The sequence below is a fragment of the Neltuma alba genome, unplaced genomic scaffold (genome assembly GCF_004799145.2).
Source record: "Neltuma alba isolate B1F8T4 unplaced genomic scaffold, ASM479914v2 tig00010918_pilon, whole genome shotgun sequence".
Lineage (NCBI taxonomy): Eukaryota > Viridiplantae > Streptophyta > Magnoliopsida > Fabales > Fabaceae > Neltuma > Neltuma alba.
The window spans coordinates 85,969-104,900 of record NW_021635694.1 but is presented as its reverse complement, the minus strand read 5'-3'; the positions used below and the strand labels follow the sequence as shown (position 1 = coordinate 104,900).

At 34.4% G+C, this 18,932-nt stretch overlaps 1 protein-coding gene across 1 annotated transcript; it reads left to right on the top strand.

Annotated features, from left to right (window-relative positions):
* Positions 1 to 1,332: 1,332 nt before the first annotated feature.
* On the top strand, positions 1,333 to 1,931 carry LOC114759915 (cyclic AMP-dependent transcription factor ATF-5-like). Its single transcript, XM_028949147.1, has 2 exons — positions 1,333 to 1,487; positions 1,577 to 1,931. Exons 1-2 carry the CDS (start codon positions 1,333 to 1,335, stop codon positions 1,929 to 1,931), a joined length of 510 nt encoding a protein of 169 aa, XP_028804980.1.
* The last annotated feature ends 17,001 nt before the right edge of the window (positions 1,932 to 18,932 follow it).

The window sequence follows — 18,932 nt, the reverse complement described above, 5'->3', positions numbered from 1 at the left end:
TCACGAGCACGTGTTAGTATGTATGATGAGTTGGAAAGTTGGTTATTGAGGCGTTTGTCTCACCCCGTGGTTTAACGTTTTCAGGCGATAGTTCAGGTGGTGGCCCATCAGGAAAGGCTCCAGAGGCATAGTGTGCTGTTATAGCTTGTATAGCCTCCCTGCTTTTGTTCTATGTGTTGACTTGTTATATATTGCCACATAGGGCTCATCTACTATCATGATGTAAAATAATACTTTTAATTACTACTATCTGGTATGATAGGGCCGTGAGGAAGCCCGAGACATTTTAGACTCTGCGTGTAACGCTCCTTTGAAAGTGTTGACTTTTGACTAATGAGCTCTATAGTTTATATTAAACTGATTTATCAGTTCGTATGGTTGAAAATATAAGTTTGGTTTGGGCTAATGGTTGAATGATATTTCTGGACTTTGGAAGTCCAAGGCCCAAGGTAACGATTGATGTTACTCTTATTATAAGTTTATTTCTTTTAACCATGATAGCGATTTTAAAATTTTAAGGTTTCTTCTTTTCTATCATGGTTAATCATTCAAATAAATTGTTGGATTTAATCTAAAATGGTTTTGAAAGAGCGGTTGTCACAGTATTGTCCTAAGGTGATTAAGAGGTTCTATTGTAATATGGAATCTGTGGAAGAATATGATGAGCAGGGTAATTTGATTAATGATTATCTAAGAGTTAAGCTGAGAGGCCAAACCTTCCACATTTCTAATGCCAAGCTAAATGAACTGCTGAGAACCCAAGATTCTCTAAGAGGAGGTGATATGAATGGCATCAAAGCCTACAAAATTCTGATGCAAAGTAGTGACTACCCTGGTGAACTAAACTTTCCACCTAAGCAAATATGCGATTATTATAGAATAATCCACTATATATATTCGAGAAGCATAATCAACAAATCTGGAAGTTTTACACATCTGACTCAAGATGATTATTTGCTACTGGCCAGGATAATCAGTGGTGAAAAGATCAACATAGGGGATTTGATCTTTAATAAGATGAAGGATTTAGTCCTTAACAAATCCAAGTTTACACCAATTCCCTATCCTCAATTGGCCACTTACATCCTTCAAGCAAATAACATCGCCCCTTTTAAGCCTGAAGAACTTAAGATAAAAGTTCCTACTTTTGGTATCACCCAGCTCAACAAGATGAGAATTCCTATACCCTTCAGACCTTCATAGAAGATAACTCATAAAGATAAAGGGAAGCAACCAGCTGCCAGCAGCTCTAGGCCCCAGGATGAGGCTAAATCCATTACAGCTCCCTCTTATACCTTTAGACCCTCATTTCTGGAGAGATCAATAAGAGAGATGTTCCAAGCAGAACTCAAAGAATTTGAGAGGAGAGTTTACACCACGGCCAAAGACTATGGAGAAGTCTCAGACCGAAAATTTGAAGGCATCACCAAAATTCTGGATCTCTATCACCAAGCCATGGTAGTTTTAGAAAAGGAAGTCTCTCAGAGGTTTGATCATGTTGATAGAGAAATCAAAGAGCTCAAGGGGATGTAGCCTCCCTCTGTAACAATGTCTATGCGCCCAATACCTCTTTCAGTTTTGAGGATTTACTCTCTCACCCACCATCTCCTCCTCACCCTGAGCCTACACCACCTACTTCACCTATACCCACCTCTCCTGTTTCTACCTCACTATCTGTACCCTCTACCTCTCCCACCCTTCCTGCTACCTTAGCTCTTATCACTGTTCCACAGCCAATCCCTTCTTTGCACTTTCCACCCTTCTCTCCACTTTCTCAACTTCCCCTTCTTCCTATTCCACTTCCCATGCCTACTGTTTCTATTCCTTCCCCTTCTGCTGATGCTGACAAAAAGGGGGAGAAGGACTCTTCCTACTTTAGTTTCTTGTTTTTACTATTGTTTATGACAGTTATGTACTTTGTTTTATTTTGACAGTTATGCACCTTGTTTTCTGATATTGTTATGAATTCTGACAGTTCACCTTTGTCAGTTCATTTTTCAATTTTCTCATATGTTGCTTTTCTATCCTACTTTGATCTGTTGAGAGTCCTTGTTGTATTTGTGATTTGATTCCCATTGTTATTTGATGCTATGTAGTTAAAATTCCTCACCTATGTTTTATCATCATAAAAAAGGAGGAGAATGTTAGGATTACGGTTTTGATGATAACAAATTATAGAATATGTGTTTTAGTATGTTGATCGATCACCTGATTGATCAAAGATTTATCAATAACTTGATAGATAATATCTCTGTACAAATAAATAACTTAGCAGAAACTTTGATCAATAACTTGATAGATAATGCATTGATCGATCAATTAATCGATCATTGTTAACTCAGTTATGTGTAAAAGTCTGCAGAAAATTATCAATCAATTGATTGATAATCAAATAATCGAATAACTGTCAGATAATGGGACCCAAGTCTGGTAAGGAATTATCGATCACATAATCGATAAATGGGTCATCGATTAGAAGACAGATAAATGGTAAAGCACTCTACTCACTTTATGTTTTGTCCTAATCACCATTTATCGATCACTTTATCGATCAGTGATTTTTCGATAACGTGATCGAACACTGCTTTATAACCCACTCTATATGCAGGCTACTATCCTAGTGGCTTATCGATCACTTGATCAATCAGTGAATTATCGATCATCGGTATCTTATCTTTAAATCATAGTTTTTTGATCACCTGATCGATAATCCAATTATCGATAATATGATCGATCACTTGTTTACATGTATGTTTTTTTTCTCACATAACGTGATCGATAAATCAGTTCCTTGTCTTTACAGGACTAAATCTCTTTGTTCTATTTTATCGATCACTTGATCGATCATTCCATAATCGATCATCTATTCGATAATTTATACAGTCTGTGTTTTCACTGAGTATATTTTTCTTTATCATTTATCGATAAGGTTATCCATAATCCATTTATTGATAAAGTGTTCGATCATTATTCCTTGAAAATCTATTTCCATATCACTCTATTTATCGATAGCCTAATGAATCAACAAGTGTTTGATCACTTGTTCAATCATGGACTGATCTCAGTAAAACTTTAATCAGTTGCGATGATTCTCAAAATATGTTGTTTATTTTATTCAAGCTTTTTTCAGCCTTCATATTTGTCTTAATTCTCTATTTAAAGAAATTCAGAACCAAAAGAGACCTTGAGCTTCTTTTTCTTTGCATACCTTTATGAAGTCACTGTTTCCTTTTATCGATCATTTGATCGATAAATCAATAATGCATTACTTGATTGATAAAACATAGTTACCTGTGTCAAAAGTTCTCACTCTGAATAATCGATAACTTGATCGATCAACCAGTCATTGATCATTATTTCGATCAAGGATGTCCAGTTATTGTTCAAAACATTTAGGAACTGATTGATTCTACTTTTAAACTATGAATATTCATCTTATTATTTGTTCAGTCTGATCTAAGTCTTACTCTGCAAAGAAAAACATATTGAATTAAAGTACTATTACAGATTACGAAGAAGAACTCAACGGCTCTCCAACAGTTGTTTAAGTAGCCTGTAACCTACCTTGTCAGAAGCATTAATGGCGAAAACCGTTGCAACTGGGAAGACACACAACCAAACTCTCAACGGCTAGAAGCTCTTCTGTCTAATGGTTATTAAACTACCTCAACTATAAAAGGCGCGAAGAAGCATTAAATGAACAGATTGAATACGTGAGCTACCCTCTGCCAATTATTTACTGTTACATTCAATACTCTGTTCTAGCATTTATCGAGCTTCAGTGTTTCTCATTTAATTACTCTGTGAGAGAGTCTGTATCTATCATCGTAAATCATGTTCTGCGTGAAACTCAAGAGTGTAGACTTTTGAGTGGGATTGTAACCTTACGGGTAGTAAGGGTGAGTGATTGAGCGAATCAATTGCTGTAATGAGGCACTAAGAGCCCGATTAATCTTGGAACATAGTTGAATACTCAGAGGTGTTCTGAGGACTAGACGTAGGTCAAGTGGTTAAGACCAAACTAGTATAAATTCTGTGTCCTCTTTCTACGGTGAAATCTCTCTAATTCACACTCTCTGTTTCCATTAGCTTATTGTTTTAAATTCGTAAGATTTTTATAATTCACCCAATTCACCCCCCTCTTAGGTGAGACTACCACTAACAATTCCTTTCCTTTGTCCATGGATGAGCCACTTTCGATTGAGACATAAATTGATGTAGGAGGAATGAAATTTCATAAAAATCTTACTAGCAATTGAACTATAATTCTCATATAAATCAAACAAGTTATAATGTGACATGCTTTAGAACTTCAAGACATCCTCAAATTACACAAAATCACACTTTGCATCACAACAATAGAGGAACATCAATACTTTCACATTAACATATTTCCATGCATTTGGCCAAAACACAAACCAATATCATCAAACCAACAATAATCACAACACAAGTTCATCAATCAAAGCAATTAACATAATCACATTAAACAAGCAAGATAAACATTTAAATTATAATTCAATGCTACCTTTCACACTTGAACAATTCAGTCTCCTTGATGTAACTTTCCTCTTTTTGTTTTCTCTTCACAAAACCTATTGTTTCAAGCATGAATACAAATTACATTAACAACTAAACAACTTCAACACACACTTTAACTTCAACCTACACACTTTCCCCTTTTTCTTTGATTTTTAACAATATTGTTCCTCCTTTGGAATCAATGATCTCTTGGCTCAATCCTACACAATTTTTTATGAGGAATTCAAATATTCAATTAGATATATAAAATTCAAACTTCTTCCTTGTCAAATCACATTGGCTGAACAGGGGTATCTGACTTTCCAAAAATTCCATTCTTGATTCTAATGATTTTAAATACTTCCCTTTAGGATATCCCTATAGAAAAACACATTTTAAACCCACTAGAATCATCAAATCACATCAAAACAAACTGTTGTACCAAGTTCTCCCTTTTGCCGAATTGAACAACATAAACCCTAACTTGGTTTTGTTCCAAAAATAAATCCACACACCGCTTAAATACGCTTATTCCACTTGATATTTAAAGTTTCTATCCTTCCTAATGCATGAAGATTCAGACTAAAAATGGATAGCATTTCATCTTAAGATTTCATGCCAAAAACCCAACCAAAACTAGCTTAGATCTTAGGGATAGCAAGGCTTGAACATACCTTGATGATTTCTTGATCAAAGCTAGCTAATTCCTTGTCCAAACTCCCTCTTAATTTCAATCTAATGGTCAGGTATTCAAAGTGACAGCACCTCCCCTTGATTTTCCAATTTTCCTACTATTTTCTTGTATTTGGGAGGGTATTTATAGACAAAAATTTTCTGTCATTCCCCCTCCATTTGGGTGACCAATATGCCACCTAAAGGGGTTATTTGGTAGCCATCAGGTGCAAGAAGCCTTAAGATCTATCCATGTGGCTTTTCACTAGAATATTCTATGATTATCTCATAAAAATTGGATTTTATTTTAATTAAATGGTAAGGTCCAAAAGCTGCACAAAATTGGGCCTTAATTAGACTCAATGTAGGGTCCACAAATGGTTTAGGCTGGCCTAAAAAGATGGCCCACAACCCGAATCACAATCCCAAACCATCTTGAAACTTTAAATTTTGCTAGGCCTCCAAAAATTCATTTCTCTTTGCGAAAAATCCCTTTTTCATATAAGGATATGAACTAAAAAATTTTAGAATTTTTCTCCACCTCTAACTATTTATTTTGAATTTTCCCCAATTAGGCCTCTATCGGTGTCGTTGTGAGAAAATAAATTTTCTAAAATTAATTCCTGAGCTTTCAAGGCATAAAACCAATTTTATAAATTCAAAAAAATATTTAGATGATTTTTTCATATCTTTCCTAGAATTATTGAGGCCTCTAGCAAATTAAAATAATTATTTTTCTTTGATTTTCTAATATTTTTTTGAAAAGCCTCTGTCTACGAGAAATTCTATAACAATTTATTTTCATAATAATTTCACCTTTTGAGTCTCAACTAAGTTTTCAAAACCTCTAATTTGTATTTTTCCTATTTTTTGGGAATTTTCTAGAATTTTTTCAATTTTTTTCATTTTGCCCTTTCTAGATCGACAATTATGAAAATACCAGCCCAGACCTTATCGGGGTTTCACATCAAAAGTTGTTTCGTCTCTTTGTCTAGTTTCTACATTGATCCTTATCCTAATTTTTAACTTCCTATATCCAGGTGAAATTTCTCAGGATGTGACAGAGTGCCTCCATTAATGCATTATGGTTGGCTTCCAATGCTTCCCCCATGGTGAGGGAATGTCCTCTTTTATTCGTATCCCCCGAAGCGAGGGATTAGCTTAGGTTTATCTTTCAAAGTGAGAGATTAGCCATTTTGGCTCTTGCTCCTCTTATAGTGAGGAAATGTGGTCATTGGGATTACATTCGCATGATAACATTGACATATTATTATGAGACTTGAAAATTGAATTCTAAATCCTGAGAATAGTGACATTGAGATATATGCATAATTACTTATTATTTATAGCTATCCCATTTGACACCTTATGAGCACATATTGGTGTGTATGGTGAATTGGAATATTAGTTACTGAAACTTTTGTCTCACCTCATGGCTTAATCTATCTTCAGGTGAAAGTTCTAGGGGTTCACTGTCAGAGAAGAATCCAGAAGCCTAAGCTTTCACAGCTTCTAGTATTGCCTCTGCTTCTTTTTGTATATGTCGAAGGAATTGTATATTGCCACATAAGGTCCTTATCTTTTGTATACTCTTTATCGATTAGCGATTTGTTTATTTAACTTGTAATGGTCATATTGAACTGTGTTTAAGTATTGGTTGCCGGAGGCCTTAGGATTTTGCATGTGACTTTTGTGGATGAACCGTGATTATTTATAGTATGTGTTACATATTGTTTCAATAATGGGCTTGGTATTGTTTGTATTATACTTAGGCCTGAAGCTTGGAGACCTAGTTCAAAGTGTTGATGTTTGGTAACTATGTTAATTAGGGGCCTATTTTCTTATAACCACGTTAGCAGTGTCAAATCCATTTTAACATGGTTTGCATGGTCTCGAGACGTTGAGTTCTTCATTAATGTGCACTTTTACAAGTGAATCTTCCTTAAAAATTGTCACATCCCAAAAATTTTCACCTGGCTATAAGGGATTAAAAATTGGGATGAGGGTTAATGTAGGAACTAGACAGGGAGATGAAACAACTTTTGATGTGAAACCCCGAGGAGGTCCGGGCTGGCATTTTCGTAAGTATCAATCTAGGAAGGGCAAAACGAGAAAATTTGAGAAAAATTCCAGAAAATCCCCAAAAAATGGGAAAGTGGAGACTAGAGGTTTTGGAAACTCGGTTGAGGCTTGAAAGGTGAAATTTCGGTGAAAATGAATTATGATGGAATTTCCCATAAATAGAGGTTTTTCGGGAAATTACTGGAAAAATAAAAAAAATAATTATTTTAATGAGTTAAAGGCCTCATTAAATTTGGGAGATTAATGGAAAATTCATATAAATGTTTATTTGAATTTATAAAATTGATTTTAGGCCTTGGAATCTCAAGGATTAATTTTAGGGAATTTATTTTCCCGTAGTGACACTGATAAAGGCCTAACCAGGGAAAATTAAAAATAAATACCTAGAGGTGGTGAAAAATTCTGAAAATTATCAGATCATATTCTCACATCAAAAGGTGAATTATCATGAAGAGAAAGGAATTTTTGGATGTCTGGAAAAATTATGAAATGTTACTAGTGAATAGTAACCGATAAAGTTTTTAATTGGTTTGAGATAGTGATTTGGTTTGTGGGCCTTCTTTCTGGGCCAACCCAAACCATTTGTAGGACCCATAATGGACTTATTAAAGGCCAAATTTCATGCACTTTCCAGATTCCACCATTTTATTAAATAAAATGTGAAATTAAGGGATATTTTTGTGGAAAAATCTAGAGAAATGCCACTTGTTCAAATCTGAATATTTTTCACACTTGATGGCTGCCACATAACCCCATTGAGCTGTCCCAATTTGTGCAAATCAGAAGGGAGAGGGTAGATGGAATTTTTCTATAAATACCCCTTGAAAATACATTAAAAATGTTAGAAAATTGGGAAAAATAAGGGGAAACTCTGCCACTGTTCATCCAGCCACACTTGCACGAAATTTTGAGGTGTTTTAGGCAAGAAATCATCCAACCTACTTCAAGGAAACACTAAGGTATGTCCAAGCATCAATATCCCTAAGTTTTACATTGATTAAACAAGGATTTTTGCTTGGGAAAATGCTGGAAAAATTTGAAAATTTCTGTTGAGATATGTGATGCTTAGGGAAGGATAGAAACCTTAATAATCAAGTAGGATAAGCAAGATTAAGTGGTGTATGGATTGATTTTTGGAAGAAAGCCAAGTTAGGGTTTTGGTTCTTCATTTTCGTTTTGCACTGTTCATGCAGAAGCAATTTGAGTTTGCTTGATTTGATGATTCCAATGGATTTAAAACATGTTTTTGTGTAGGGATTTAATGTTGGAAGATGTTTAAAATCATTGGAATCAAAAATAGAATTTTTGGAAGCATATAGCCCCCTATTCGGCCAAGTGAGGATCATGGGGAAGGAGTTTGAATTTTAAAAATCTGATTGCACCATTGGATTCCTCATGAAAAATTGTGTAGGATTGGGTCATGAGAAGTTTGATCCTAAAGGAGGAATCTTTTTGTTGAAAATCAAAGAAAAAGGGGGGAATTGTTATGTTAAAGTGTTAGAATTAAGTTGTTTTGTGATTAATGTGGCCTATGTTTGTGCTTGGTTTAATAGGCATTAAGAGGAGGAATTAAGGAGAAGCATTGCTCCTTGAAGGAATTAAGTGGACAAGCTTTACAAAGGTAGCTTTAAATTATAATTTGATTGTTCATCTTGCTTGTTTGTTGTGATTTGCTGTTGCTTGGATTTGGAGGAACTTTGTGGTGATCTTGATTGTTTGATTGACATTGATTATGCTTTGGCCAAATGCTTTGTGGTATGTTAATGTGGATGATATGATGTTCCTCTCCTTGCATGGTATTTGGCATGAATTCCTATGAGTTGGGAATGGTTTGAATTGCATGAACATGTCACAATTGAACTTGCATTGATTTACATGATAATTATAATCCATATGCTACTGGGATTTCTTTGAAATCTCATTCCTCCTATGTCATTCTATGCACTAATTAGGAAATGGACCAAGCATGGATCAAGGCAAGGAATTGGTATTGGGATAGTGGAGCAATATGTAATTAATGTTGTTATGTTATGTTGTGTAAGGTATTATTGAACTTTATGTAATGATGGTATCTAGTTATGGATGATGTTATGATGTGTATTATACTTTATTCTCATGCCCTAATGTTAAAGTTATGCATGGTACATTATGGAATGGATGTGGAAAAAAGAGAAAGGGGTAATTAGGGGATAGAAATTCCCTAAAAAGTGCCAAACTTGTGGCACATAAAATAATGAGCAATTGTGAGAATCTAGGCGTGAAATTTGGCAGTAATAGATCTCATTTTTAGCTTTAAATCAAGTGGTAATTCATCAAATTCGGAGTTGTGTGTTAAGAGTTATGCCCTCCCAAAGTTGGGCAAACATATTGGAAATTCAAAAATTTACCAAATGAACAGTACATTTTGACGAATTCCGTGGAATTATTTTAGATGGAATTGGACCTAATGATTATTTTTCCTCCACAGAACTCTTAGCCAGCTTCGTGTGAAAATTAGAACCACTTCGATATTTCTAGATTTAGTTATGAATTTTTAAAGTTGGCCCATTTTCAGATGAACAGTGTATGGACAGGATGAACAGTAAATTCTAAACTTTAAATTTTTCATCCGGAAACGCTGCAAAACACGTTATATTGGTTCCAATTGACGTATAATGAGTTATAAAGAGAGGTGTGACATCCTTTTTTGGTATCAGAGCAAAGGTTCTGGCTCTGTTTTTGTGCACTGTGTTTATTGTTATGTGTTGTGCACAATAATTGAATATTGTTGACTGATTGTTATTGTTAATTATGAAGTGTGATTATTGATTGAATTATTCTAGTTGGATTATATCTGGGTGGGATGGTATGCTATAAATTGAGTTGAGTGCAGGATAAGCCATGGCCTGCTGTAGTGATGACTCTGGGGAAACGGTAAACCAAAGGCTGCCGAGGGAACCGTACCCAGATTGGTACCATCCACATGTTTCTGACCCCGATAATCTGACTCCACCACTCGGATATTACCGGCCTCTCTGGGAGATAGAGGATATAATTTTGAAAGAGAACTCTAATGACCTGGTCAAGTTAGAGAAAGGGGATGCCCAGAGCACCACAAGACCTCAACCACATCCTAACGAGGCGGGTCCCAATGCCATCAGGGCAGTACCTATCAGGATGGTAAGGCCAGAACAGCTTAAAGCCAAAGATCTGCCAGTTAAGAAGAGACCATTGTTGGTAAGAAAGGAATTTAAAAACTACAATAGTATCTTCCAAGAATTCATTGAGCTCGGTAGGCACATAGACCAGACCCTGAATCAATATATTATGGTCTACCAGGACTACTTCTATTATTTGAGGTTATTGCATAATGAAGTAGTCGAAGAAATGATGATTCTTGTGTGCCCTTAAACACTAGTAGATTATGTTTACCAAAGTATGTAATCCAATATTGCAACTTATCCATTTCCCTTGAAGGGCTTGCCTATTCTAATATCAGTTCTTAGAGTTGGGGCTAGACGGGTTGGGCTATCCCAACCGCTCCTTGCTCGATTTATTGTAACTATACTACTACTACTGTTATCACTGCTGCTACTGTTGCAACATCTCTTCCTTTCTCTCCATAAGCTTAGATTATTCGTAACTCTTGTATCGTCTACTGTTGTTTCTCTAATTGGTCCATTATTATTTGAATTAGATCAATAGGGAGGCTTGTTCTATTCTTCCCCTTGTATCTTGTATCTTATCCTCATTGTACTTACTATCTTCTATTTGTTAGTAGCAACTTCACCTAAGAAGGGGGTAGATTGGGTGAACTAAATAAAACAATCAAGCAGATAAAACAGAGAAGATAAGTTAGGAAGTTTTCACTAAAGAATGAAGACACATAGTTTATATTGGTTCGATCTCAACCACCTGAACTACATCCAATCCTCAGAACACCTCTGAGATTTCTACTATATTCTCAAGATTAAACAGGCTCTTGTTGTCATAGTACAGTAATTGAATCTCTCAATCACTCCCTCTTACTACCCGTAAGGTTACAATCCCCTCAAGAGTCCATACTCTTAAGTTACCTCAAATTTGAGTAAAGAAAGATATATTAAAATCTCTTACAGAGTATATGAATGATAAATATTGAAGTTCGGTAAAACAAAGTATTGAATACAATAGTAAGTTTTCAATAGACGGTAGCTCATGTATTTAATACTTCATTCAATGCTCTTCTCACCTTTTATAGTTGGAGTATTTTAATTATCCATTAGACTGAAGAGCATCTAGCCATTGGAAGGTTACTTGCATGTGTTCAGCAATTATAGTGATAGTTCACCATTAATGCTTCTGACACAGTAGGTTAAGGGCTATAAAATAACCGTTGTGCTTCGTAATCTGCATAAGTCTATTGACACAAATAAGTTTTCTTCTTCAAGGAAATTGGAATAAGTAACAGAAGAAATGATGATTCTTGACATTGATGCAATAGTTGAAAAACACAAAATCAATCACCAGATATTTAGAAAGTAAACTGAACTTCCTTGATTGATGTCTTGATCAATACACCTTTGATCAATCAAGTTATCGATTGATTACAAGGAGAGAACATATTGCAAAAATATGCATTTATCGAATAGATTATAGATCATACGATGATCGAAGAACTTATCAGTAAACGATGAAATATGAACACAGTGAACTTTACCAGTGAAGTAAATTTGAAATACTATGCATAGCTTGGTTCTTTCAAATATACAGCCTTTGTATCTTAAGAAAGAGAATTATGAGTTTCAAGAAGGCTAAGAAAAGCTTAAAGATATAATATTCATAAGTCTTATGAAGGATTATGTGAAGAACTATTTAAGTGATGAAATGAGCATTGATCAAACAGATGATCGAAAAACATTTGATCGATCATATCATCGATTAAGCTAAATATGAGTGAAATTCATTTTCAGAATATGATGATCGAACACTTCTTCGATAAAGGGATGATCAAACAAGTGATCGAAAATTGGTTCAAAGAAAACTTTCTTAGTGAAGTGCATAGAATAGATGATGATCGATTAATGATTAATCAATTATGTGATGAATAAATGACTGTCTAAAAATATTTTTAGAAAAGATTAGCGAAAGACTTTGATCAATCATGTGATGTGAAAAGAGGATGCAAAGACCATGATGATCGATCATTTTATCGATAAAAGGATGATTGATCAACTGATTGATCATGGACAGTGAGAACTTGATTTTGCTAAAAATACAGAATCCATTTTTTATTAACTGGAAAAATATTTTAACAAATAAACAATAATTAATAACGTGATCGATAATAAGTGAATTGTTCAATATAGTAGATACGTAGGGAGACTTTACCAGTTATCTAAGTTCATATCGATTAATGTTTGATCAATCAGGTGATCGATAAAAGCTGTGTTGTACTCTAGGAGGTTTTATGGCTTTTTCCTGACATTTAATCAAACAATAGATTATCAATCAATTGATCGATAATTTGTTGTAACATTTTTCACTAACCAGTGTTGTCAATGATTGATCATTTGATTGATCAACCCATAAAACTAGAATTATTTAACACATTATTGATCAAGTTCAATGTTAAGTGACTAAGACAGAAGGAGCAGTTATTTGACAAGTAATCGATTAACCATTAATCGATTACTTGATCGATCAACTTAACAAATTTGTAAAGACACATAAAAGCTTAATTTGTTATCATTAAAACCTTTAATCTAACACTCTTAACTTCACAAAGAATAACATTGCTATATAATCTTTACTTTTATATATAACCCGTTCATATACAAATAGTAGCATAGTTTCATTAGTCACAGCCAGTCGTATCAAAAGTCACTTAGTTAACATAACTATTAAGAATCCTCCTAGAAAAGAAAAAGTAGAATTAACAAAATCTTCTGAGACATCTAGTATCTGCTCAAAAGTACACCTATCTACTCTGTCACAGATAAATGGTCTGGCTTCTTTCCATATCCATGTATTTGGAAGAGTGGATAGCAGTACCGTACCCCACATATCTGCATCCAAGGTCTCACTTTCCTTGTTAACTGATGAATACAATCACCTGACCCAACAAAAGAAGTCAAGATAAACTGTGGCATACTGATCTTTATCCCTCTTAATGTACCTATCCAAGTACTTGAATTCTTTAATTAGATCCTCAATCGTATTAAATTCCTTAGGCATTGATGATGACCTCTTCCTTGGAGGTAAAGTTCTACTGGGGCCTACCTCATCATCATGATTTCTTGGTCTAGGCACTGACCGCGTATGTAGTCTCGGCTGTATATCCACTGGCTGTGTACTAGACCCTGCCTCATCCCCTGTAGCTCTATTATTTGATTAGAGCCCACTTTGGAACAATTGTCCTTTGTCTCCTTAGGAAACAGGTGGTAATAGTGTCCTAATGGGGGAGAAAGATTATTGGGTTCTCCTACCTGAGGATGATACCATTCTGGGTACAGTTCTCCAGACATTCTCTGGTTAACAAACTCCACTAAGCAATCGCTTTCACAATATACCATACCTTCTGACTTCTTTTCTTTCCCCATGTTGCAGCAAACCAAACAAACAATACAATGCAACATATTCAAGATAACATAGGCAATACAATACCATACAGTACCACAGAGCACTACTAGCAAGACATTTATCAAACACACCTAAAACCTTTAATCCATAGCAAACTTATTACATAATTAGAGCATATTAGAGTAAGCCAGAACCTTTACTCTGATATACCAAAAAGTGTGACACCTCTTTTATTATCCCATTATACGATAATTGGAACCCTTTAGGATCATTATATAAGAGTTGGGTAAAGAAAATTTCAAGTTTTTTTGAAATTTCTTAACAAATCAGTTCAGGTTGTGACTTGGTACCTCCAGGTCATGATTTAAGGTCATAGAGGCAATCTTTGCTGCTAGGTCATGACCTGAAATTTCCAGGTTGTGACCTTGGCTCATAGAGAGCTTTCGTGCACTATTCACTGTTCAAAATTTTTTTGTCAACTTTGAAAATTCATAACCAAATGTAGAAAAATCAAAACAAGATGGTTCTAATTTCTATTTGAATCTTATCATAAGGAAAAAATAATCATTGGCATCATATCATCATGAAATAGAGCCAAAAAATTTGCCAAGTTGCACTGTTCATATGCTCATTCTCCAATTTTTCAGTGTTTTAGCCCAATTTTGGAAGAGTATATCTCTTAGCACAAAACTCCAAATTTAGTGATTGATTACTTTTTTAAAGATAAAAATGAGATCTATTAATGTGCCAAATTTCAGATCCAGATTCATCCAACTGCTCAAAATCGTGTTGGTCAAACTTTACTCCCAAAAAGTCAACTTTTATCTCCCTTTTTGGAGTTTTTACTCTTTTCCCTTCACATAGCCTTTCCAATCATATAACATATACTCACACATAAATCCTTGATTAATGATATCATATTTCAACATAGTTTACAATAATACATAACAATGTATATAATTACAAAACATCATTTTGATAATAATAAACTTCCTTGTTCTCCAAGTGAATCCCTTTCCTTTCTCCTTGCCTTTGGTAACACCACCTGAGATTCTTATTACTATTTATACACTGGGGAGAGGAAGATTTCATAGAAATCTCAGTAGCAATGAATCATAATTATCATGTTGATCATGCCTTACAAAATGTGATATGTCATAATGCACAATAATCAATTCCAATACCATGAATAGAATATTGTTCCATCAAGGAAATTAATTCATGTTCAAAATTCCATATCAATATGCATTTGGCCAAAGCATATCAAATATCAAGAGCATTCCATACCATAATATTAATTAATCAATTTATAGAAAAATAAAGCAAGCAACACATACACATTAAGTAAGCAAAAAAAACAATCAAATTAGATTCAATACTACCTTGTTCACTTAATATAATTTGGCCTCTTCAAGGGGTCAATGTCCTCCTTGATTCTTCTCCACAAAATCTATCAATTCATACATAAACATATTCCAATTTATCAATAATTCAAGCATAGACACTACTGCCTGACATTCAGCTTAATTAAGCCCCCTTTTTCTTGATTTTTGACATAATTGTTCCTCCTTTAATTCCAATAATCTCTTGGTTTATTTCTATACAATTTTTTATGTAGAATCCAAATATCAATTTAGATTTATGAAAATCAAATTCTTTCCCTTTCAATCTGTCTTGGCTAAATAGGAGGCATAGATGTTCCAAAAATTTTATTTTGATTCCAATGACTTTAAACACTTCCCTTTAGTGTTTCCCTACACAAAAACACATTTTAAAGTTATTGGAATCATCAAACCAAGGTAAAACAAACTCTTGCCCCAATATTTCTTCTTGGCTAAAATGAAGCATAAGAAAGCCTAAGTTGGTTTTCTTCCAAAAATCAATCCAAGCACCACTTAAATATGCTTATCCCACTTCATATTTAGAGTTTCTATCCTTTCCTAAAGTCCAAGCATGCTGGCCGAAATCACATAGCATTTATCCTTGAATTTTTAATTCAAATACCTAACCGAAACAAGCTTTAATCTTAACTATAATAAAGCTTAGACATACCTTGGTGAATCCTTAACTAAAGCTTGATGATTTCTTACCCAAATGCACTTATCCAATTCAAGTTTCAGCTCAAGAAAATGTTTTAGTAGCACCTCCTCTTGCTTTACCAATTTTCTAACTATTTCCATATTTTTGGGGGAGGGGTATTTATAGGCAAAATAACCTGCCTTCTTCCTTACCATTTGGACGTATGATTGTGTCACATAAGGAGGACAAATGGCTGCCATCAAGTATAAAAATTTTCAGATCACACCAAGAGTGCAAACCCTAGAATATTCCCTTGATATTTATGTAAAATTGGGCTTAATTGGGCTACCATTAGTTGGCTAGGTTTTTTGCATGAATTTTGGGCCTTTTCCTAGCCCAATACGCAGCCCACTAATGGTCTAGGATGGCCCACAAATTATATCTCCATTTCAAATCATTTTGAAGTTTTATCAGTTACTATTCACTTATAACCTTTCATAATTTTTCTAGACCTCCAAAAATACATTTCTATTCATGAAAAATCATCTTTTCATATGAGGATAAGATCTAAAAAATTTTAGAATTTTTCTCCACCTCTAACTATTTATTTTGAAATTTTCCCGATCATGCCTCTGTCGGTAAAACTGCGGGAGAATAAATCCTCTAAAATTAATTCCTTTGAATATAGTTTAAAGAAAACAAAGTATTGATGCTGTTGATTATCATAGCTCTAATGAATGAATGGAAATGATGTGTTAATGCATTTAGGGTCATGAGACATCAAGAAATAGGAATGTCAAAGGTTGAGCAAGCAACCTTAATGGTTGGAAGCAAAGGGGATTAAGAAGAAAGTTTAAGGATACAAGGTAGTGAACTTGCCTTTCTTGTGTGCTTGATGTGCGTGCTTGTGTGTTGATGTGCATTATGTGATTTAATGATGATATGTGATGTAAATGCAATTATGATGCTCTGTTTCATTGATGTTTAATATGATCATGCATGTTTATGTGAAACATTGAGCATGAGAAAATGTTATAAGTAAGTATGAGCTAGATCAAGTAAGCATGTCATACACTTGTATCCATCTTGCATGCATTAATGGTAATGTTTGCTACTGAGATTTTTCCGAATCTCACTCTCTCTTAATCAACCATAATAAGTGATAATGATCAAGCAAAGGATGCTTAAAGTGGAAGCAAGGAAAGAGGAAAAGAATTGATGAAATTTATTAGATTACATTGTATAATCTGTATGTTAATGTATGATATGAACATGCCATTAATATTATGTGATGATAAATAATGATGATGGTATGTATAATTAACTATAATAATGTATGAGAATAGTTTATGGATTGATGAAATGGTATTATGCAAGAAAGGAATTAATCATGAATTGTTAACACAAGTAAGGGGAATAAGTTATCCCTAAGTAAATCACGAATTAGTGACAGAATGGTGGTAAAGCAAACAATTGAGTCTATCAATGAAATTCGGTATGCGTGAAGTACACATCCTAAGCTTTAAAATAAGTTATAGATTGCCTAAAAATAAATTGTGTGATAAGAGTTATACTTGATCAAATTTAGGACAGAGAAATTAGAAAGTACAGTTTTTACCAAATGAACAATAAACTTCAACAAATAAATTGTATGATTGGCAAGGGTTATGTCCAATATTATATTTTTTCCCTGTAGAGAACTAAAAGAGCTTCAGAATTTTGAACCACCTCAATACGCTTTTTCTATAATTAGTTATTATTTTCAAAGTTGGACTGAAAATCTGGAAGTTAACTAGTTGGCATTAACCCGAGAAACAAATGTTAAATTTTCAATCCATGGGCTTGTTTTGTGATCCTCTTGAACCGTAACCTTCCAAATACGTACTCTGAGGGGTTGAAGGAAGGATGATTCATTTTGATGTCAGAGTAAAGGTTCTAGAAAATGTTTAAACATAATAAAAGTTCTGACAAAGGTTTTGACCAAGGTATAAATAGAGCACTGGTCAAGCAAACCCGATATGAGAGAAAATCTTACCTAGGAAGTAATAGGTTATGAGGATTGGTCTAATAAAGGTTAAGAGATTGAGGTAATTTCTCTAAGAAAAATGGATATAGAGGAGAAGTAAGGAATGACAGAAAGTAACCTAAGAGATAGGTAGCCACTGCTAAGAGACTGCTTCTCAGGAAAGAAATAGTTGAGCTAAGAGAGCTTAATCGGGGTATGAGTCAAAGTCAGAGGACTCCCCCAGGGGGTAATGATTGAGAGTACAGTAAGCTAGTCAAGGATATGAGTCAGTACCCTAGTAGGGGAATTGAGTAGCAACCTAAACCTTAAGTAATCAATATGACCTCGATAGAGGCAATGTAACAAGACAAGATGCTTGAGGCTTGTTTAAATATCTAAATAAAGATAAAAATCCCTTAGGGATAGAAAATCAAGAGGATAGAGATTATATGATATTTAATGAAGAATTGATGATGAGTTAGGTGCCTACCCTAGACTCAACACAGCAAGATGATTGGATATTCACTATGTGGTGTGATCAGTACATAATAATCAATATCTAACCATAGGAATAATTGGTCAAGAGGTAAGGAAAATTAGAAACAATAATGTCAGGAAAGATCACTCTTAAGGATAGAGCTGAATAGACATAGATGAGAATGTGATAGTTGATGGTTGCACTAGGAACTGATATATAGAGAGAGATAGGTAAGTTCCCAATAATGTATAGATACTTGATAATGTTGGGGACTAAATAGTACTCTTTTGTATCCCTAAGGCATCTATGAGAAGTGCAACCATATCACTCAGGCTAGTATAGAGTTCAAGAGACAAAATTCCCACTAATAAATACCACTGCGAAAATAATTGAACGAGTCAGGTTGAGAGGCTCTCCTAATAGGGATTGGACATATAAGAATGTGTCGAGATAGAGATTAAGTAATCAGAAGGTCTTGGCCATAGAGTGTCTCTCAAGAAATTAGGAGGTGGTCCTTTGACTTAGAGTTGCCGCTGCTCTACCAAGAGTGAGCTGTCCTCTAAAGAGAAGAAAGGGAAACAATTACGATGGGGTTGATAATGTTGTGAAGGTAAC

What these genes read in the sequence shown, in the direction of transcription:
- LOC114759915 (XM_028949147.1), top strand. Translation starts at nt 1,333, where the DNA reads ATGTTCCAAGCAGAACTCAAAGAATTTGAGAGGAGAGTTTACACCACG. An exon ending in GAAAAGGAAGTCTCTCAGAG is followed by an intron (nt 1,488 to 1,576) that starts GTTTGATCATGT and finishes TACCTCTTTCAG; the next exon opens with TTTTGAGGATTTACTCTCTC.